Source organism: Zonotrichia albicollis, chromosome 2 (assembly GCF_047830755.1).
Source record: "Zonotrichia albicollis isolate bZonAlb1 chromosome 2, bZonAlb1.hap1, whole genome shotgun sequence".
Classification (NCBI taxonomy): domain Eukaryota; kingdom Metazoa; phylum Chordata; class Aves; order Passeriformes; family Passerellidae; genus Zonotrichia; species Zonotrichia albicollis.
In genome coordinates this window covers 100,404,495-100,426,945 of record NC_133820.1, presented here as the reverse complement: position 1 = coordinate 100,426,945, position 22,451 = coordinate 100,404,495, and the positions used below count along the sequence as shown (strand labels likewise).

Genomic DNA, 22,451 nt, shown 5'->3' with positions numbered 1-22,451 from the left:
ACACTCAGATGGATTTAATTTCTATTTCGGCCCAATGCCAGACAAAGTTTCCCCACTGTTAAAACTCAACGCCATCTTTTCCATACCATGCATGCAGTCTCATCTTTACCCCATCTTCCACACAGTTGTGCATGCACACACACACACAGAACCAGCCACTCCTACAAAGCAGTACCAAATCCATCTCCCTGGCTGTCTTAGCCAGGCTCTTTGCTTTCCTTAGCAAGCCTAGTAGGCAAGTTGGATTTTGTCTATAATGCAGATTTTTAACATGTGGGAAAATGAAGGCTGCACAAGACACACATTTTCATATCCTAAATATTGTCTTGATAATAAACCTTTTTTAATAAAAAATTAATTTTACACAACCATGAAAATATTTTTAGAGGAGCAAGTTGTTCCACTTAAAAATAAAAGGGTTAAAACTTAATTAAAATATTAATGCTATAATTCAAAATACAATTTTGGCATAACTTCAGATAATGAAAGCATTTTGGCTTACAGGATCATGCAACACATTGATTTCAGAATACAGAAGTATACAGCTTTTAAATGCATACAGAAAAGAGAAATGGGTAATAGAACAGTTAAGCTTTTACACATTCATGGAAATTGTCTTCTCTCTTGTCCTCTTCCTATGGATGCTGCACGAACAACTGCACTCTATTTTTATAAAGTGCAGACATGTTTGCTGCCATTAAAGCTGAGGCAAGTAGTGGAAAACAGGAGAGGAGGTAGATTGAATTACTGTGTTTGAATGTTTGCCTTCTCCTCTACCTTATGCCATTCTCTATAAACAGAAGAACAGTATAAATGCTAAAAGATAAACGTATGAAATGTTGATTTGAGACAATTCATGTTCATGTTTTCCTTGCAGAAAAATTTTGTCTTCTGTTTATTAACCTACAAAAATCCTGCTAATAGTACAATGTGAAGAACCACTTGTGTACTTTCTAAAGAATTAAAAACAACTAGTTGGGACTAAAGGTTGTTTCTTCCTGTACTGAGTTTTGTGTCCCTTACCCTTCAACAAGTAATAGAAGAACTTCCAGAAGTCTGCCTGCACATTTAAGATTGCCATAATGGTAATAATGTACAAAATTGTGTTCCAGTTTTCACTTGTCACAAAGTTTCACAAGTGTTGCTGTATTCCCTTCAGCAGTGTCTGACTAGTCTGAGTGTAAATAAATGTAACGCCCTACCAACAAGAACAGCATTCCTGCTAATAAAGCAAAAAATACTCCTATAGGAGCCAGCATAAACGACCAGCCATAACGTACATAAACAGCAAAGTCTGGGCAATCCATCTTTTTCATGTTTGTGTAGTTTTCCAGATCAGCCATGGCCTGGACCCAGATGACATACATCACGACTACCAGCGAAAACAAGGCACCTGGAAAAGAAGCATCAGGTTTTAACAACAGAGTGTGAGACAGATGCTGGGTGCATTTAATGTGTTACCTAAAAAGCCACCAATGCCTGAGGTCCTGTCTGCATGGCACTGTCAGCCACCACTGAATAAGTTTTGCCTTTGGCTTCCTTTAACTAGCACTACCCCCATCTTGCTCCTGATCTGCACTGAAGGGCATGCTCCCATGACAAAGGTGATATCTGGTTCTGGTAGGCAGACTTTGGTGACAAAATTCATGCAGGTATTTACTGTTTTGAATTCAGGGGTCAAGGAGGGGGAATGGAATGGGACAGTCTGGGGAAAAAAAAATGTACTTTTGCTTCCCAAACTCTGGAATTGTTTTTATTAGTTTTATGGATGAGATATAGAAAGGAGTGGGAAATCTTTCTATTATCTTCACCTCTCTGCATTTGCTTCTTTATTCTTTTGAAAAGGGCTGTGTTTGGAACACAAAATTTCAGAGTATTCTACTCAAATATTTTGCATAAAAATTCAAATGTATTTAATTCAAAATCATCCACCTTTTGAAAAGAAGCTCTTGGTAGAGGAAAAAAACCCAACAATAATTAAATAATAACTATGAAGCAGGCTATTAGAAATAACCTCAAATTGGATACAACAGTTTCCTGAAATTAATCCACCACATAATTCACAGCCTTTTCCAAACCACTCCTCTGAAAGGCCTTAGAATTGTTTATACATGATAGTAATAGGAGCACATGTCCTTACAAACTTTGATAATCTCCTTGTTACTATACACCAGAAGGAGATATAAGAAGAAAGTGCTTTCCAGAGTATCAGTTGCATTCCTAATATTTCATTTCACTTTAGAGGAATGTGGACACTTGAGAAATGCAAGCCTGCAGAACAGATGCTCCAGAAGAAGATCTGCTGTAGGACTGAGGGCACGAGTCTAAATTTTTTGCATGCTTCAGCCTGTACCCATTTGCTCCCTGAGCTCCAGCTGTCACAGCAAAGTGGCAACAGCAGGACCATCTATTCCAGCAATCAAATACTTGAGGGGCACCACCCCATCACATTTTCATCCCAGAATGTTTAGGTGCCTCATTAAAACACAACTCAGTGCACAGTCCTGGGAACACTCACTGCCAAACTTGAGGTTACAGGCTTTAAGTCAAAGGTATTTGTGGTCTCTTCTCCATCCTGCTAAATACTTGCAATGCAACCTTGAACAAATGTGATATTTGTGGCACAAGTGCACTTTGGAAACACCCATGGCCAGGGATTTGCTTCCATATCCACATGTCCTGGTAACCTTTGATGGTTACCTTTCCCCATCCCCAATCTGAGATGCTGCCTTTCCATACACAACCTCCTTTCCCACCCTTTCTGCCCATTTACCAGGGAGCAGCTCTTTTCCTCACAACTTCACGTGATGCAGACAAAACCAGGCAGGTTAGATGGAGCAGCTTAACCTGGTGATCTTTCTGCTACTGCTTTATGGACAAAATATAACATCTTTACAGACATCCTGAACATCTGACAGGTTAGAGCTCATGGCTCAATCCTTATAAACATTATCTTTTGAAGACCAACAAAAAAAGGGCTGAGGCATAATCAGAACATTCCCAAAGGATCTGCAATTTCTAGGAGGCTGAAATAATAGTAGAAAAACTAAATAAAGAAGGAGGCAGACACATTTCATGTCTATGAAATACACTTCCAGGATTACATTTTTGCTAAGGTTCAAATTCCTAACAAAGTTTGAAAAAACCCAACACTCAACTCTAAGAGGCATAAATTCAATTTTGAAAGTATTTTACCTAAGTAAAACTCAATTTTGATGGAATTTAGTACTGTGCTTGTATTAAACATAAAACCACTGAAACAATCAGAGAGAAGGATTGCCTTAGGGCCAGACAAGAAGAATAAGAAATTAAATTGAAAAACTCTTTAAATATAATTCAAATTGAGCAGAAGATTCCTATAACAGAACATCTAAAGATAACAGGTAATGTGGGCAACACAGGAAAATTAGAACAAAACAGAGCTAATAACTTTTGATTAAAAAAGTAGAAAGATTCTGGGACAAATTCATAAATGGAGTTATTAGATATCTGGATTTTGTTCAAGGTTTCAAAATTTGAACAAAAATTATAGCACTAAGATTTGGAAAGATACATTAATAATCTGGCAAAATCCACAAGGACTTTACCTCTTCAACTGGCTGTGCCTATGCATTTTCAAACTAGTCCTCTATTTAATCTCTACATAGGGAAAACAGTCCAAAACAATAATAATTCCAAAAGTAGTGATGCATATTCCCTTACTATAGCAGCAGGTAAGTATAACCAGGCCTTGCACATCTGGAAAGCCCTCTGGCATCCTGGGTAGAGCAGAGTTATGTAGAGAAGTTAGTAAAAAGCATCTATCATTAAAACAAAACTGCATCAAAGGTGCTTTAATCTAGAAATGGGCACCCCTTGTTTTCAGACACTCTGAAGCAACACTTAGGTAGTTAAACTAGAATCAACACCATATAGGTGCAAAATAGCAAGCCAGGGCTGCCAGTGGTGAAACAACTTCAGGGAATCTATCATCCATCGGGCGTGATTTCACAGCAAGCTGTTACACCTGTGAGTGGCAAATTGTCGGGTATGGAAATTTTCAGAAGAAATGTATGTCAAGCAGAGATAAATGTCCTTCCTTAAAAGGGAAGAAAAAGAAAGGAATAGCATGTAAACCCTCTTAATTAAGGCACTAAAGGAATATTTAAGGGTTCTCATCACCTGCTAATGGAGACTAATTAATACGTATATTACTTAGCATGTTCAGTAAATATCTTGAACAATAGGATCAGGCTAAGTAAAAACTGAACATGTCCTGTTGCCACCATCAGTATTTCATTCATTAGCTCTCCTTTTGTCTAATTTTCACAGAGTTATGACTTCACGGGAGTTAAGCTCTTAGACAGTTCACTGAAAGTATATTTATCCTGAGAAATCTGCTCCTGCACTCTTGCACTGACAATCTATTGTAAATGTTGTGAACTCTCAAAGGCAAGCTCCAACACAAAATTACTGAGATTGAAAAAAACAAATCCACTATTTCTTGAAGCAAATATTTTTAAGAACAGTGTGTGCTGTGATATATTTCTACATTTTTGGCATTTAGACCTTTTTCACAGAGTGCAGGCGTCCTTTTGCCTTTGCCTTTTAGTGAATAAAAAATAGAACAGCAGTTGCATGAATCAGTAATGATGAGGGAAATTATTCCTAGAACATGAAATATGTCTGAGAGAGATTAAGACAAATAAATACTTCTCTCCTACTCCTTTTTCTTTCTTTTTTTCCATTTTCCTTTTTTTTTATAAACACACATGTTTGAAACACAGTACTGTGCAGTGTGATAAGACACGGACTTCTCTGAGGTCACTCTTTTCTGTCTTTCACATTCATTCTTTTGAATTTCTTTCAAACAAATACTTGTGCATATTGTAGAGGAGAAAGAATACAGAACCTTTAGAAATGTCTGTGAATTCAAGAAGCAGTTTGCTGGCCTTTAGTACTGATTCTTCCCACGTAGAAATGCCTTTCACTTGTCAATGGTGAATGGCTGTTTATGGCATGAATCTTTTACTATGCAGACACGAAGACAACAGGTGCTGGAAAGAATGATGTGAGCTTTTTACTTATGCCTGGAAGTTTAGAACTCTTTATCTCACTTAAGGAAAACTTCTGTGTGTGTGTGTGTGTGTGTATTTTTTTTATTAAATGCATTTTCCTGTTCTTGTCCTTATTTCTGATTCTACCACCTATCTTGGCCTGTTGTGACCTTTATTTAAAAATAATGGTTGGCATTCTCTGTTGAAGTACATGCAGAGGATCCCATGCAAAAGTTATGGAAGTAGGTACATGTCTCTAAAAACAGATTTTTGTCCTCATGTAGATCTCAAACTAAAGTGCCATCTTGTTTCGCTCTTTTGGCAGGGCAGGAAGCAGCAGTCATACTTCTAATCTTGTTTCTTCACCAGGGTGTGTTTCTGTAATGCTCTGTGCACATCCTGGTATATTGCTTATTGGCATCAGTACAAGAGGACAGTTTTCACCACTACCAGGCAGAAAGAGGTACAAGGTAATTACGGACTTTATTGAAGGCTGCTCTAAGAGATCATTTTATGGCAGATTTCCCTTCTTTTCCTATAACCTTTGAAGCACCTATAAGGCTTCTTACAGTTTTCAGCACCATAGCTTCTATTGGACCATCCTCTGATGTTGCAGACATGGAGATGAGGCTGCAAAGGCAGGACTCAAGTCACTGACTGGGGTATCATTGAACTGATACTCACTTTTCCTCACAGGTCTTGCAGGTGTAATTTTACCTGTGCACTCAGGTGGTCAATAAGGTTACAAAGTTTTGCTACTCCCAATTAAGGAAAAATGGGTCAGGAAAATGATAGATGGTGTTTATTGTAGTTATGATGGCCACAGAATGGCAAAAGTTAATATCCTAGGAGGAATATGAAAGATAAGACCTAGAACTTAGAAGAACACACTGCAATCTGTGCAGAGAACTGGTAGGCAAGATCCCAAGAGAGGCTGCCTTGAAGGGCAAAGGCTGCCTTAAAGGTTAAAAGGCCCAGAAGAATCTGCTGTTGCTCATAGACAATTTCCTTAAAGTACAAAAAAGTTCTTTTATGTCTAAAAGAATTAAAGCAGGACTTGCAAAAATTAAAATTAACCTCATACAAAGCTGCATTAGCAAGAACACCATCATTAGATTTGAAAATATTATTATCACCCTTTTTTCAACACTCGTGATATCATATGTGCTAAGCTATGTCCAGTTTGGAGTCCCCATGTGAAACAGATGTACTGAAAAACTGAGGTGATGACCACCACAATGGTTAGGAGAATGGAGAACAAGTAGAACAGCTCATTCAGCTGGGGAATTTTAGTCTAGAAAATAATCCAGTCTTCATTTTTTTAAATGAAGTTATAGAAAAGATGGGGATAGATTTTCAGAGACCTACAGGCTTGACAAGATGAGATGTAATAGCCACAAACTGCATCAAGGACAATATCAGGTGAAAACAAGGAAAGAAAAAAACATTTCTCACAATGAAGTTGGTCAAACTGGGACAAGCACCCAAAGATGTTGCAGAACATCAGTTCCTGAAGATTTAAAAAACTTGATTGGATAAGGCTCTGAGTTTCCTGATCTAACTTTGAAGACAACCCTGCTCTAAATGGAATGTCAGGCTTGATTGCTGCAAGAGGTTCTTTTCAACATAAATTAATTTGTGTCACTTGGGATCTCTGTTTAGGCTTCTTGAATGGGTCCCTCCAAAAGGCAAATCTATCTGCCTTAGCACAGAGAACGTGAGGTGTCCATCTGAGTGTTTCTTACTGTTGACAAAAGAAATTTAAGCAGTTGGTTCATACAAAACAGCTTTCAGATGGCTGAACACTTGGCAAGAATCTCATTCCCAATAATATCTTCAGCTACTTCCTGAACCCTTAGAGGTCACAACAGATCATGCTACAAGCTGCACTCTTCAGTTGAGGGAGAGCTTTTATCTGCTGCTAATTTATAAGTTAAGATTGCAGAAGGATAAAGATACATCCAATAACAGGTACAAAATCATTTCATCTAACTTATTTTTAAGACAAGTAGGAAAATGACAGTTTCCTCTTCTTAAAAGAAGAACTTCTTCCTAACTTCCAAAGAACAATCATCTTGTCTAACTTCCTTCTCAGAGGACTATTCTCTACAGTATAACACATACTTGAATTTTGTGGTAAGACATCATCCAGGCTCTTTCAAAACAATGTGCATAATTCCTTTTTTTTTTTTTCTTCAAAACAACCTGCTGGTTTCTGTCTTAGAAGAACTCTTAACTTCAACAAATCTAAGACACATTAATCTAAGTCACATTACATCTTTTCATTTTCCCATTAGGTCTGTGTTTAAGTAGATGCACACCCTGGCTGCATCCTGATCACATGTTTGAGAAGTGATAAATATGCCTCGCTTCTCATCACTCTCCCCTTCCATGCCCTGCTTTGATTTGGCAGGCAGTTAAATGAACTCTCTAATCCTGAAGGAGACAGGAAGGGATCAGGGCAGCAGGGAGACAGACAGACATCATCCTCTTCTGCATCAAATTCTATCTTATCTTGCTCTGCCTTGAGCAAACTGAATGGGTCCTATTTTCTCCTGCCACCACCACTTTTTTGACAAATGATAGCAGGATTTTGCTGCAGACTTTTGCTTTTCAACAACAGTAATGGTAATAGTAAAAATAACATAGCTTTTTTCTAAAGCCCTGATTGAGAACAGTCCTGAAGTTGAAACATGCTACATACAGAGAGAGTAAAAAATCAGGATTTCCCTTGAAGAACATTTGCTCTATAGGGACAAAGGGTAAAAGGGGCACAGACACAGACCCAAGGTCACACACTGGGATAATAAAGCTCACTTAACTTCACATACCTAAAGAAATAGTCTCTCTAGATTCTCTTAGTAAAGGAAAGAGAGGTGTAGGGTTCCTCGATAGCACATTCATCTGATCCAATTAGGCCCCTCTTTCAGTGTGAAATGAATCCCCAGCTGGGGGGACTTCTTACATGCCTACCGTTTTTACTGCCATTGAATGTTATTGCCTCTTGCAGGCCTCCTAGGGAAGCCAAGGGAGGCTAGCACAGGCTTGGGGATCTAACTTTCCCCTACCTAAATGAGGGCAATGAACTGACACAGAGTGGAGAACACAAGCGTCGCTTTGCACCTCTGCCAGTCAGTTCCACATCTTTCAAGTGCCTTTTTCCTCTCAAACAGCTTCTGCTACTTTCTAGTGACAGCTGAGGTTTTTCATGCATTACAAATGCAGAAAAAGAGCAAGACTCATATGGGCTCTTGCCCTGCAAATTAGTGACAAAAAGCATTGAAATATCTTAAAATCTCCGTCAGCCTATGAATATTTTTTGTATGTCTTTTAAAAGTGTGGAGGAGTAATTCTCAAGAGATGAAATGTAAGTATGCAGGATTTTCTTCAACTAAAATATTATAAAATACTTCCCCCACTTCACTGAGAGTCCTTTGGAAGGGAATAATAATCACTAGCTGCATATGAAGAGCTTAGAGGTGCAGTGGGTAAGCAAGGTCAGGGGGTCAGTATGAGAAGCAAAAAGAGAGCCGAGGCCTTGTGGTCCTGACACAGGTGGCTCTGCCCTGTAACACAATATGTTCTCACAGGGCTGCCTCTCATCAGGCTTTAAACCAAGGAGAACAGAGATGGAGCACATACTATCATTTACATCCTATATAACTATATCTTACACACCAGTGTGACACCTTCACAGACTTTTCAAGGTTAAGCAAACAGTGTGCCAGTGAGCTGTCCATATCAGCTGAATCCTGGGAGGGTGAATCCTCCACTGTACATGTGGGTTATGAGGAAGGAGGGAATTCAGTTATTTGTTATCTTTCATTTGCAGAGGTTTAGAGCTCCAACTTACTCATACATGACAACTACTTTGTTTAGTCCCATCACATCCAAAGCATTTTCCTGTATTGGTCATGTATATGTGCTCTGTCTCCCAACTTCTTCAGAGTCCACTGTAATCATCTTTTGCATCACTGATAAAGGACTAAACCCTCTCCTTAGCTAAAGTCCTTGAGAATCCTGTAAGGCAACATCCTTATATATGCATTCTTTTTCCTGTTAAAAAAAGTAGATTGAAATTGTAGTGTAATTCCATTATTTGTCCTGGATGTGGGTTTTTTTTAACCTTAACCCAAAGCTTAATATAAGGTTTTTTTAACCTTAACCCAAAAATAGCTTTTGTAATAGCTTCATGACTAAATAACTGTGCAAAGAACCTGTGTCTAAGGCAAGCGTCCAGAAGCCAAAGGATTAGAAGCATATGCTTTCTCTTTCTTTTAACCATGATTGATACAATTTTTGGTTAAGGAAAATGGAAGAAACAACTCATCCTTTCTACTCTATAATTGACTGAGCAAACAGTATACCCACCAGCAATGATGAAAAAGCCTCCTCCTGCTTTGTATAAAATGTGACTGGCAAAAGGAGCTGCACAGATGATGAGGAAACTAGCCACCACAACAGTGAGTACTCCCAGGAGCATAAGAACTGTCCAGAAACCTCGATAAACTAGAGAAAAGGAAGACAGAAGAAAAATAATACAATGCTTTTTAGAACTTATCCAAGTGGGTAACAAATATTTTCCTTTCCCCTTCTCTTATCACTTGCCTTATTAACAAATGAAACACTAATTCTATTTTGCATATACATTATATATCATGTGGATCAAAATAGGTTTGATTACCAGCCCTTACCTGATGATCATGGAAAAAAGCATGTAAGTTATTGTGAATGAAATCTATCTGCTGAATATTAAGCAATACCTTGTAAGATAGCAACCTGACCAAACTGACACTCCTTAGAAAATGGTGCAGCAAAGCTATAGCAGTGATTCCTTGGGATAAATGATTGGACTGGCAGAATACAATTATTTTACCAAAATTGTGTGGAAGAAGCAGAGAGCAGCAACATCTTGACACTCCTACTGCCGAGACTGTATCACCAATAACAATCTGTAAGTTCTTCACAATTTATGGTTGGATAATGCTCCTTATATATGGCCATATTCAGCAGAAAGAAACTTAAGAAACAGGGAGAAACTAAGAAAATATAAACTGTATTTCTGAAAAACAGCTAAATGTCTTAAAGCAGCCTATTTCTGCTCTAAAGCTCTTTGTATTTTATTAAATTTAAAATGTGATGTTTCAGAAGCCCGTTAGGCAGTGCCAAGCAGTGCTGAATTAATGGATGCAGCTGGTGATAAATGAGCTGAGAGTTTTGTGACATACTCTGGCCAAAAGAGTCTTTCTAACAATTAGTTTTTAGCTGGTTAATTGCACATCCATTTAACAAAGTCATCATTTTACAAATGCTACAAGAGTGACATAAATTTCTCCCATGAATTTAAAAATTGGTACATTAACACAACCCATTAGTAAAATTATGAGTTGTAAAGATCTCCATCGTCAGATCTGAAAATCTTGAAGCACTGACAATTCAGTGAGTGAAAAACATTTCCACCCAACTGAGAGAAAGCATACATATAAGCCAGCTGGCAAGTCAGGAAAAGTGTATCACAAAAGAAACTGCCACTTATCATCTGACAGCACCTACTTACTGTTATGGAAAAACACAACCAAGCAACTATTATACTGGTTCATATCCTGGAAGATTCAAATTCATACAGCTTGTTAGAGACAGCTATTTAGTAATAATTCAGGTTTGCTCTCATCTGAAATCTGAAGGCTCACTAGGCATTAGCAGCTCGTGTTTCCCACTAATGTATTCCAAAAGTCTATGGTTTTTAACTTGACCAGCTTAACACAAGTTAAAGAATACATCATCAGCCTTGTAAATGTATTAGCTAGATCATGCTTGCCACATTACATTAGCCACACTTTTTAAATAACACCCTTTTTAATCCAAGCAAACATTCAGAGACATAATTTTCCGCCACACTGATCAGCAGATTTGGGCATATAAAGGAGGAATGTGTCTGAAAATACCTCGCAGAAGGGTTAAAATTGTGGTTTGGTTCATATTCAAGTTTCCATTTCACATAAACAAAAAATTATTGGAGTAGTAGGTAAGAAATAAGGCTATGGCTCAGCAAAGCTGTTAAATGTGTGTGTTGCTTTAAGTGCTATACCTCTTATGGGATTTAGGCACCTGTTTAAAGTTAAACACATAGTTAAATGATTCACTTAATGCAAATGGACAGCAAATGGAGACCTAGAAAAGTAAATCTCTCAAGTGCTTCAGTCTTGGGTTTCTGAAGCAATTTCATATTATTTTACTCATGGGGCTACTTTGATAAGCTTCATTGCAGTCTCCAAGTCCATGGGACATTACTTCCTCGTTTAAAGCCTAATACCACTAAATCAATCTATAACCACCCAACTCTTTTACATGGGTGGCCCAAGGTACTTCAAAGTCATACTACATAATAGGACACATTGGCCAAAATGAAGCTTGAAAAAGCTTTCTTGTATATTATTATTGTCAGTCACCTAAGTCATGGAGCAGTGTTTCTATTTTCTCAGTGGAGGAGGACACAAGATTCTCCAGCATTACAAAACCAACATTCGTTTTCATTATCCACTTTTCATACAGGAGGCTTTGAAGTCTGTTTTTAGTGAGATTTCCTGAGAAAAGCTTGATTTGATGCTCAAATATTCTTAGAAACAGAGCACAAAAGAAGTACAAATGTAACTGATGAAAATTTTTTCAACCTTTCTGTAACTATACAAGAGAAAAGCTGTTTCTCTGCTCCAGCACTGTAACTATTTTATGCAATATGTGGGAAATACTGATTTCACCTATCTATCCCCTGACATAAGCTTCCATTCTATTTCTCCAAAATAGTTATTTACTCTAAAGAATCATGGATAAAGTCTGATTATCCTAATTCTTGTTTATTAAGCTAATTTAGTCATTAAATATCAATTTAAAAATAGAGTGTAGTTGACAGGTACAAAGTCTGCTCACAAATCTGTGACTTTTCAAGTAAAATATTATCCCCTCTGACCTGCAAGGCAGAAAGTCATTTGGTTCATTTGTGAGACAGGTCTGAGGAAATACCCTATAAGCACTTAGACTTTTACTTTTGTAAGGGAATTAAAAAGCCATCATTTTCCTGCAAAGATGGCTTCGCTTATTTTATGATCTGATCATTTTTGCTTAGATCACATTTCCCATCATCTCTTCCTAGATGGACAAGATCAATTTCTAAAGGGCTAGTCATTCAAAATAACAACTCAGGCCTACTGCTGTCATTTAGCTTAGCTGTCATCTATAGATGAACACAAAAGAGCTGGTTGAAATTAAATCTTTTAAGAGAATGAAATTACTCTTCAAGTCAAAGACTTTGCTGCTCTGAGGTTGAGGCACACAAGGACAGATAAAATGCAACAGAGAATGCTGCTTTGAATTACTCTTCTTTACATCCCATGAAAAGGGCTGACACTGTGATCCAAACAGTCTGTTTCAAGAAATAATGGTTCAGTGAACCCATAAAAAGTGTATCTATACAAAGTGTTAACAGAAGTTTGAACAATTTCAAGTCTCACTGAGCTATTTCATACAATAGCCCATGTTCTGGTCCAGATGACAAGGAGTACCCTTGCCTCTTCCAGATACTTCACAGATATGTTAGAGTTACCCACCTCAAGCACATTCATTATTCTGAGTGTTTCCTACAACAGAAGAAATAAAGTACAAGCGCTACTGCAGAGTGCAAAGTAAACATATCTGCAGTGTTTAAAATCTTAGATATCATTTCTCTGTGTTGCAAGAGTGCTAAACAGAAGGTTTTGTAACTCATCTTGGTAAGCCAGCCCTTTGTTGAGTACAACATTTGCCTAGGAAATGACAGGCAGGCCTAAAAATAAAAAAGACTTAGCGGAAAACTTAGGAGTACACACAACTGCACCATTGGGCCTGCATATGAACATTATATTCCTCCAAAATTGGATGACCTGTAGTTTTCCCTTGCTACTTGTTTTTCTCACTAAAGATCCTAATTTAGGTCCCTCCAGAGACTTTCACATTATTTGAAAACTAGAAGTATCTGAGTTTGTGCAGTCTGAAATTTTGGAGAAAGGGAGGAAATTACCACAAGCTTTCTTTTTTAGTATAGTGGATCCCAGCATTGATCACTGAAAGTGAAGTAACACTGAAACTGAAGTAACAGATTCATATTTTAAGACATTACTGATACATGATTTGAAAGAGAAGCAATAATTAATTTGAAAAGTTACAGAGCTGTGTCCCCTACACTCACACTTGTGAAGCAGTCATGGACACCTCTGGAGCTCCATAATAGTTACTCAGGAACAGCCCAGCTAATGTCACAAAGCAACACCCTTCTGCTGTCGGAGATGTTAACATCAGCATCATGAAACCATACCAAATATTTCACTGCCCTTGCTGACTCAAAGTGTTTTCAAAACACAGCCATCACTCCATAAAAGTAGTGTGGTCTACCATAAAAACCCAGGCTACTTAATCTTAAATGTATGTCAATATGAATTATTAAGCACTATAAGGATGAAAAGCCTTTTGAAACATGTGTTAGTACAATGCCACATGAAAATTTCCAGGGGTAGGCAAAAGGTCTTAGAAAAGTTTCCTTGAACTATCATGGACAAGCTCACATCCAAAAGGGAGCATTTCCTGTGATCTGACAATGGATTGTATTTTAGAATGTGCAGTTTTTTACCTCTCTATTTAATGCAAGAGATATTGAAATGCTTTTGACAAGAGTTTTGCCACACACAGTGCCAATACAGTGAAAGGCAAAGTGCCAGAACTGCTCTCAACCAGAACTATTTTCTCTGCAGATAAGCAGCTGTAAATGAAATCACCTATCTCAGCAGCAGTACAGGAGACACACTGGGAAGCACAGTAAACTTTGCAAGACATTTCTCAGCTTCATTCAGCACCCTTTACTATCCCGTAGTAATAATTATTTTTTCAAAAATAGCTTTAACACCACTACAAATACAATATTCACAAATACAAATATTCACAAAATGGATACACTGCTTTTTTAAAATGCTTCTTACTTTTTAGCTGCTTGGGGGGCTACAAAGATCACATAAATGTACAGTATTACAATCTCTCATGGGCAATTATATGACTATTACATAAGAGCATTTTTTCCCCTAGAAATAGACTACTGCTAACATTTCACTGGTACAACTTCTATTTTCAGATTTCATGGCTGATATTTTCCAGATTACTTTAGGTTAATTTCAACCCATTAACAAACCTGCCAATAAATTTGATCTCACCATTTTAGATTAAACAGTTGTTAAACCAGATTTTTGCTTCAGTTCTATAAACATTGTGTATTATCCATTAGGCATTACTTAAAATGCTGGCAATGTGCCCAGTACTGGACAAAATAAGATACCAATAGTCAGGAAAAAAATACTGGCAGCTACAAATCAGAGTATTAAACTAATATGCCAGTGCTGTCCCACTAAAATGCTCCCACTTCAGCTTCAAAAGGTGTTGGGGTGATTTACAACAGTTAGGGCACTATTGTGTATTTCCAAATTAAGCTGAAAAAAATCCCCTTAAAAATAAAAATAATGAATTAGTGACTAAGTGTTAGATTTTTCACTTCTTTTTCTCACAAATAATCTCACTATGGCCAATGGGACTATTTCCATGAGTAAGAATTTTGCACATTTTCCAAAAACAGGCCTAGTATTGTCCTATAGTAAAAGAACTTTAGGAAAGTGTGATAGCCCTTGAACATCAGTTTTAAGTAACCTAATGACATGATATTATGCATGAATCTAGCTAGCATTTAATTAATATTAAAAATACTATGCTTTTATGCTTTCAGAATAGCCTGATGGGGCAACTAATCTGTTTATGATTATGCAATAATATGTCTATTTTAAAATATATAGGTTGCTGCTGTGGTATTTCTATTGCATGATCTAATTTAATTTTTTTTATTCCTAGGTTGTAGTTTACTGCACTTATATATGTGAATCATCATTAAAATGAATGTCCTAGCAACACAAGGTGCTAAGTCAACTTGAGAGCTGCACACTATAAAAGCTGTCACTCTAAACCTCTGTACCATTACAGAAAGTCACTGGAGACAGGCTTCCCCTGAGTTCATTTAGAACCTGTTTCAGGTTAAGATAAATGACATGGCCTATGAATTTCTTAAAATACATTAACCATAAATGATGGATCACACAGCTTTTGATGATACCTTACACTACAGCTAGGGGAAGTCCTTCCCACTCTGTTAAGATTATTTAACAAAACCAATGAACACACAGAAACATTATAACCATGATTAAAAGATATGGCAAACTGCAATTTCAAATCAGTGCTATCTAGCCCTATGAAGCTGGTCATGCATCTACAGTAATGATTAAATGATTGGATACATTAAAGTATGCATTCAAACCTCCAATATAAGCACCCCATAAGCTTTTCTGCCTTTACATTTCCATCTAAGGCTGTAGTCCTTGACACCAAAAGTTCATAGTCCAGGTTTGTAAACCAGAATGAACCCAGCCTTTGGTCTAAAGCTTTGTAAGGCAGACTGAAACACTAAAGTTATCCATTCTCAGTGCTTTAAGATTTTTGGGAACTATAACACAAAAGCAAGCTCAACATACAAAAAGATGTAAATAAACTAAGAGAGGATAGGTGAGCCTGGTTTGAATTCTGGCCCAGAAAAGTTCTGAGCCCCATTGCTACTAAAGTCAAAGGAGTTATGTCAACAGAGAACTTGGTCCAGACACTGCACTCAAAAAGCATCAGAGATTTCATGTTCCTCAGGCAACTTATCTTTGTCTGAGCTCTTCTAGCTGGATGGCGACACAGCACTCCAACAAACCACACTTGTGTCTCCACACAAGTGACTGCACAAGGGGCTAAAGTTAAATTCAAATTCCTCTAACATTCAAAAGTTTCTTAAGTCAAATAGTCTGTAAAAAAGTCACATGCCTAGACTTGTTCAGCAACTAATAATGCTCTGAACAGAAAGTTATAAACCTTTAGAAAATATATTGTATACATGTTTGATTTTTCTAATGAAGTTTAAAGCTTTTTATTCAGCTGTTTCTTTTTCTATGAAAGAGCAAATGAAGATGACAGAAAAATTCTCATTATCTTGTTATATTTTGTTAAAATAGAACTTGATTGACTCACTAAAAATACAATTATAAACCTGGGGAGAAAATTTGAGCTTTTTATCATCCCCAAAAGAGAATATGTTGAGAAAGCTATGAGCCGTGAAAATGATAATATTTTATCAAGAAACAGTAGCAGAACCAAAAAAGGGGAAAATAATCTCAAATTATTTTATTCTATGTTTTGTTAATGTAAAGTATTAGATGCAGACAACTGCATATACAAATCATAAATGAAATCTTGATCTTCAGAGAACCAAACTGAAGACTTTTGCCACTGGCTTTATAGAGAACCACTTCCTGCACTGGGAGCCAGGAAAAAGAGGATAACCTTGTAGCATTTCTTAATTTAGCAACTCCAGATGAAGCAAGGTTTTTAAAACCTGTTTGCCAAATATCCTGGGCATGACTGTCAAACTAGAATAAAGGAGAAACAAGTTTTGAACTAACAGAAGAGATGATGACATAACCTTCTTCATAAAAAGTTGTGAAAGACTCTTGAGCAATCATAACTGTTCTAATAAATAACTCAGCTTGGATGCTGAAAATGAAATGTAGACATAAAAAACCCCAAACCGTCTTCAGTTTTAATGAGCTCGAAAGCAATCCAACTGTATCTATTTATATAGCAGGAATGGCTCTGAATATACTCTACCTGGGCCAGCATCTATAGTACAGTTCTGCCTACTTTTAATCTCCTAATATGAAATATAGATAGGAAAATTATATTTGAGCAGTGGTTCTTTTGGCAAACATTAACTAAAATTAATTAAACTTTTGATGATATTCCTTCTCCTTTTCTTTTTCTTTGTTTGTCCACTTCTGTGTAATCATGCAATATAATTTGAGGAACCTTTGTGAATGTATGAGTGAATGGTGGAATACAAACTCTGTCTAGGCTATTACGAGCTGATGACTCTGTCACTTTCAAATGGAAAGATAAACTGTTCTAGATGTGCTGTGAAGTTACAGATTAGATCTCTGAATAGTGAGGTCTGAATTCTTCCTGGACAAACAGTTCATAATTTCTAAAGATTAACAGAACCATTATAATTCTAATTTATTTTCTTTTTCGTGTCTGCAGCATAAAAATTGGATTCTAAAGACACTTCAAGGTTAGCAAAAGCATAATTACAGCTTCAGGACAGGAAGGGATCACTTAAGTCCCTTAGTCAGCAAGCTCAGAGGCATGTAGCATGCACACATCACAGGTTGTTTAAAAAGTCATGTGAAATAGATATCAGAAGTTATTTACTTCAAATATGTTTGTGGAAAACTCTTAATATGAATAAACATTCCTGGTATTTTTAAGTCTGTCTTAAGTGTTGTAAAGACAGATCTTTCTAGGCACTATTCAAACATAAAATTTCTTTTAATGTTTATCTTTCACATGTATATAAATATATATACATGTGAAAGATAATATATACATAAATATATACATAAATATATATCTTTCACATGTATATAAATATATACTTACATGTATTTCTGTTGCAGTACAAGAGTTTCTCAGTGAAGTATATCTGAGTCAATTAAATAAACTCAGATAGCATCAAGGCTCTGCTCCTACTTCCACATAAAGTAAAAATGCAGTAGATTTCCATATGTGTTTATTTATTTAACAAAAACAAAATCCCCGGAAAACAAAACAAAACAAAACAAAACAAAAAATTCCAACCAAAACCAAATACATGACAATAAGTACTTGCTTAATGTGTTCAGCCCAAGGAAGATAATTATGATGTTGGAGAAAAAAAAGCACTAAACAAGAAAGCTCTCTGTTTTTTTGTTGTTTTTTTTTTTTTTAGCTAAGCATTATTTATGTGCTTTGTTGAACAGTGGCTTAAATATGCATGTTGTAAAACTATGAGAATTATGAAATACCAAAATATGTTAATTAAACAGTGTGGGGTGATAAGGCTGTTTTATTTTGAAGCATCCAAATTGTTTTCTTGAAACTATGGGCATTGTATTCATTTGCACCAAACAATACTTACTGATTGCAGAGTCATAGGAGGTGGAGTTGTGTTCATCTCGGAGAAGAGGAAATGGGGACAGGTAAGCATGTGTACAATTCTTAGAAGGTGACTGGTTGGCTAAAAATGAAAGAAAGCTAAAGATTAATATTTTACTGCCTTAACAATATTGTGTATCTGCTCTTCAAGTGGGCAAACTGAACTTCATAGGTCAAGATTTCAGGTCTTTTCCTAGGCAATAGCTTACAGTGAATTTGGTTTGGTAAGAGATACAAGCTTTGTTACCCAGACAAGAATATTCCTTAAAGAGCAATACAGATTTGTACTCTGAGACAGTAAACGAGCCCTGCTGAAAGCACACTGCAATTTATACGTGATGCATATGTATGCCTTTTGCATGCATATATACCTTTCTCATTTGAGGGCTAGTTATATTCTTCTCGTTATTACATGTGCAGAAAAAAAACCCAACCAAATAAACAAAATCCAAAATTACTTTTTCTTTTGTGAAAGAACAATGAAAATATCAAGCATCTTCAGAGAGTTTACAATGGCCACATGTAAGAGTCTAGTCTATGGAATGAATATCCTCCAGAAAAGAATAATTTCACCCTTTATACCAAATACTTCTCAAAATATCAACTTCTTCATGCAAAAGACAAAGGTTGACTATAACTTAAACCCCATCTAAGTTTCAGATTCCCGACCACATAATTTTCCAAATAAATAACAAGGGGAAATTAACTACAATGAATATTACATTTTCCACCCAAGACAAAGCAATATATTTAGCAAAATATGGGCTATTGAAGTCAAATTTGTACGATGACACCTGCTTTTCACAAGGATTATAGAAATCTTGCAATAAGGTGAGGGAGCTCCCTACCTCAGAGGGAGGGCCAAAGACAGGAGAAGAAATTTTGCTTGACTTCTAAATAGGAGGTTTTGGTTGTAATTCTATCTATCTTAGAATCCTGGATGTAGTGAAAGAAAGCAACAGGTAATCTGTGAATGTAATAAAGAAAATCTGGAGATGGTGTGTCCTACACAAATTTCACTGTGGAGTTGCCCATTCCCTTCCTGACCCACTTGTAGTCAGTAAAGAACAGATGGAGAAACTCCCCAAGCAAAAATTCATGGACCAGGCTAACCACTAAGCTCTTTTTTCCTTACTTAACAGAAATAAACCAACTGTTTAGCAGTAAGTGGTAAAAGACTTTTGTAGCTAAGAATGGACTCAGGTTAGCAGGGCATCCATAACAATCACAGTGTAATCTGATAGCTAAACTTGTATCATTTTGTCCTGGGGTTTCCTATAGATTACAGAAGTGTGTGTCAAGAATTTATTTTAGGGTAGCTGAAGAACCTGATCCCCAAAGACGCCATATGAAATCTAATTATTTCTTAAGACAGAAGGGAAAACAAAAAGCACACCAAACCCCAACAATTATGAGAACAAACTACTGTAGATAAAGTAAAAGGAAAAAATTACTTACTATACCAAAACTTCCACATGCTGCCATTATTATCTCCTACATTTCCACTAAACCAGCACCTCCAGAAGAAACCTTCATGATGGAAAGTGGCCTTCTCTTCCTACAGAGGAAGAAATAAAAGAAAAAGAAAGCTATTATCATACAATTTTTGAATGACTGAAAGGATTAAATTCAATTAGATGCTGATGTAAAAAATACCGCCATCATAATGACACACAACCTGTCTGAATTTAGGTCAGCTAGAACATTTAAAAACAGTCCTTCTTCTTTTGAAAGAATATCATATTGCAAAAGCAGTATAACAAAATAAAAATTAATTTTAAAGTGATTATAAAAGGTTTTGAGGCAGGCTTGTAAGCCTCCAGAAGGTCAAAATTAGTATATTCAAAAGTATATACAGAAGTAAATTCTTAGAAAATAAACAAAATTAGTATATTTAAAAGTTTACAAAATAATCACATCCAAGAAGTTTGCATATATAATTTGCATTATAAATAAAAAGTTCATACTAACCCCAGCACCTTCAGGTGCCTCTGAGCAAGTTCCTATTTCTGTAGCAAGAAGCCAATAATCTGTTCCAAATGCCACCAAAAAAAGCAAAACCCCCAGAGCTGCAAAGAAGCCTCCAAAAAATATCCCCACGCTCAGTTTCATTATTGAAGTTATTAGGAAAAAAACAAAAAAACAAAAAAACAAAAAAAAAAAAAAAAAAAAAAAAAAAACAAAAAAAAAAAAACCAAAAAAAAACCACCTTAATTACTTAAAAGGTTAGCAGTAAAATAAATTTAAAACAAATTATTGGTAAAGTAACTAAAAAACTGTATGGAGAAAACAGCTCATATCTGAAGAAGTTTCTCTTCACTTGACTTTCTGCCTGTGCCCTTCTTCCCAATGCCCTGTGAGTCGATTTGTGTCTCCAAATTTGTGTTCCATGAGGCTGACTCAAGTCTGACAGATGAAAAGGGCCTTCTATTTTAGGACACTGATGGCAGAGCTTTGCTCTGTTTCGCTGTCTGGGCGAGGCCAGTCAGAAATAGCTGACCTTCCCCTAACTAATCAGGGATTGACTTGAAATATTATTGCAGCTGGTGCACCATCACCAGTGGAGATGGAGTTGCAATGGCTCTGTCCATCTACGTGAGCAGCGTTACACAGCACGCAGTAGTAGCAAGGACTTCCAAAGTTCAGGCCTGGTGGTGAAGGTTTCCTTAGCTGCTAGCAGGAAAGGAAACACCTTTCAAAGCAAAGAAGTTACTACAAGTCATGTTACAAAAAGAAGGCTGAGAAATTTTTATAGAATTTTAAAATATGGTAGCCGAAATGAAGAAATGCCCCTGAAAAATCCTATATAATAAAAATACAGTTATCTTTAAAAATTTACATCCTAAGTTTAAAGTAATAACTTTAGCAATATTAAACACAAAAACTCCTAAATGCTTTATTTGTTCAGATGCATCTTTTTTGCATGTATCAAAAATTTATGCAGTTAAAAATTCCTTCAAGCATCTGATAAAAATCTTCAATCTTTTTAAAACAAGAAGACACTTTCCCAAGAAAATGCTTTGGCCATTTTGGAAAGTGATGACGTAAAACTTTTAAATTACAAGTACTCACTGTACAAGAAAAAGGCTTTTTCAACAACTTCATTTCATGTCAAGCAGGCCTTCCCAGTCATCTCTCATGGATTACAGAAATGTGTAGAGTTTATAACATGCACCAGATCCTACATTCCTTACCGAATAACATTTCATTGGAATTATTTATCACCAGAATAGAATTTTCCGTTGATAATGCATACTGGGAAGCACTGGGCTCAAGAGAAGAATTAAGCCAGTTTACTCCAGAAAACATTTGTCACAACAATTTATGGCAATAAACTTAGGACTCCAGAGGGACTCCTACGTTCACTATGCCAGTATTGGTTTGGACAGCGCATCAGCCTGCTTGAGGACAGCAAGGAAAATGCTGTTTCTACCATCTCCCTTCATTTCTACACTGATGAACTGGTGTTGTGTCCTCAGTGGTTTTATACCGCTGTACAGTCTGCCCAACATCATATTCACATTTGTTATTAACCATATTTTATTCAAACCTGATACCATACTAATTTCATACACAAGCACATTTAATATTCTGTGGCCTTTTTGCACTTCAGAGTTTCAGTGTATGCAGAGCAGCAAATGAATATTCAAACAGACTCTTTTTGTAATATTTGCTTTTCCTGACAGCCACTGATGCAGTTCATTTTGATACAGCAGAAGAGAGGTGTTTAGAAACCTAATTTTGGAAAGGGATGTTTTATTGTTCATTATTAAAGAAAACAAAAAAAAAAAATCAAGACAAGGAAGAACACACTTCTTATAGAATGCGCTATAAAATAAAATAAAAATAGTTACTTGCAATTTGGAATAATACTTCAACTTTTGGTCAGCCCAAGTGGTCAGGGCAGGTAGATTAGATAATTATGTAGGTCCCCTCTAGCAAATTGTGGTAGTGTGTTGTTAAGTTTCTTGTGTTATTCCCCCAATTTATGTATTGTTCTCCCCTATTATGTGTAAAATGGTTTCGTTCCCCCAGTTTTTCCCGCCACTGCTAGCCTTCAGCTAAGTTGCTATAGTAACCGCTATTCATAGTTGCCAATATGTAATTGCTCCTCCCCTGGTTTCCCTTATAAGTGAAAGTTGTTTCCTCCCTGTCCAGTCAATCACTCCCTTTCTCCTCCCAGGTTTCGAGAACCTTCTCCTCTCTGGAGATGGTGGTTGGCTGGGGTCCCAGGACACCTCCTTTACCTTTTGATTATTGGTCTCCATGGAGTGTCAGTTCTGTGAAGTT

General features: G+C 36.6%; 1 protein-coding gene across 2 annotated transcripts; it reads right to left on the bottom strand.

Annotated features, from left to right (window-relative positions):
* Window positions 1-319: 319 nt before the first annotated feature.
* Window positions 320-20,621, bottom strand: TMEM182 (transmembrane protein 182). 2 transcript variants are annotated; one of them, XM_074535824.1, is made up of 5 exons: window positions 20,371-20,621; window positions 19,620-19,719; window positions 18,145-18,243; window positions 9,408-9,545; window positions 320-1,393 (listed from the first exon to the last, which is right to left on the bottom strand). In XM_074535824.1, exons 2-5 carry the CDS (start codon window positions 19,636-19,638, stop codon window positions 1,170-1,172), a joined length of 480 nt encoding a protein of 159 aa, XP_074391925.1. In that variant the 5' UTR covers window positions 19,639-19,719; window positions 20,371-20,621; the 3' UTR covers window positions 320-1,169. The 2 variants fall into 2 exon arrangements, with proteins under 2 accessions (XP_074391925.1, XP_005486509.1); XM_005486452.4 differs by lacking the exon at window positions 20,371-20,621 and adding an exon at window positions 20,133-20,334.
* Between the last annotated feature and the right edge of the window lie 1,830 nt (window positions 20,622-22,451).

Coding starts and splice junctions, on each gene's coding strand:
- TMEM182 (XM_005486452.4), bottom strand. CDS start 20,273: ATGAAACTGAGCGTGGGGATATTTTTTGGAGGCTTCTTTGCAGCTCTG. Junction 19,720..20,132: donor AGGCACCTGAAGGTGCTGGG/GTTAGTATGAAC, acceptor CTTCCTCTGTAG/GAAGAGAAGGCCACTTTCCA. Junction 18,244..19,619: donor CATGTGGAAGTTTTGGTATA/GTAAGTAATTTT, acceptor TTTCATTTTTAG/CCAACCAGTCACCTTCTAAG.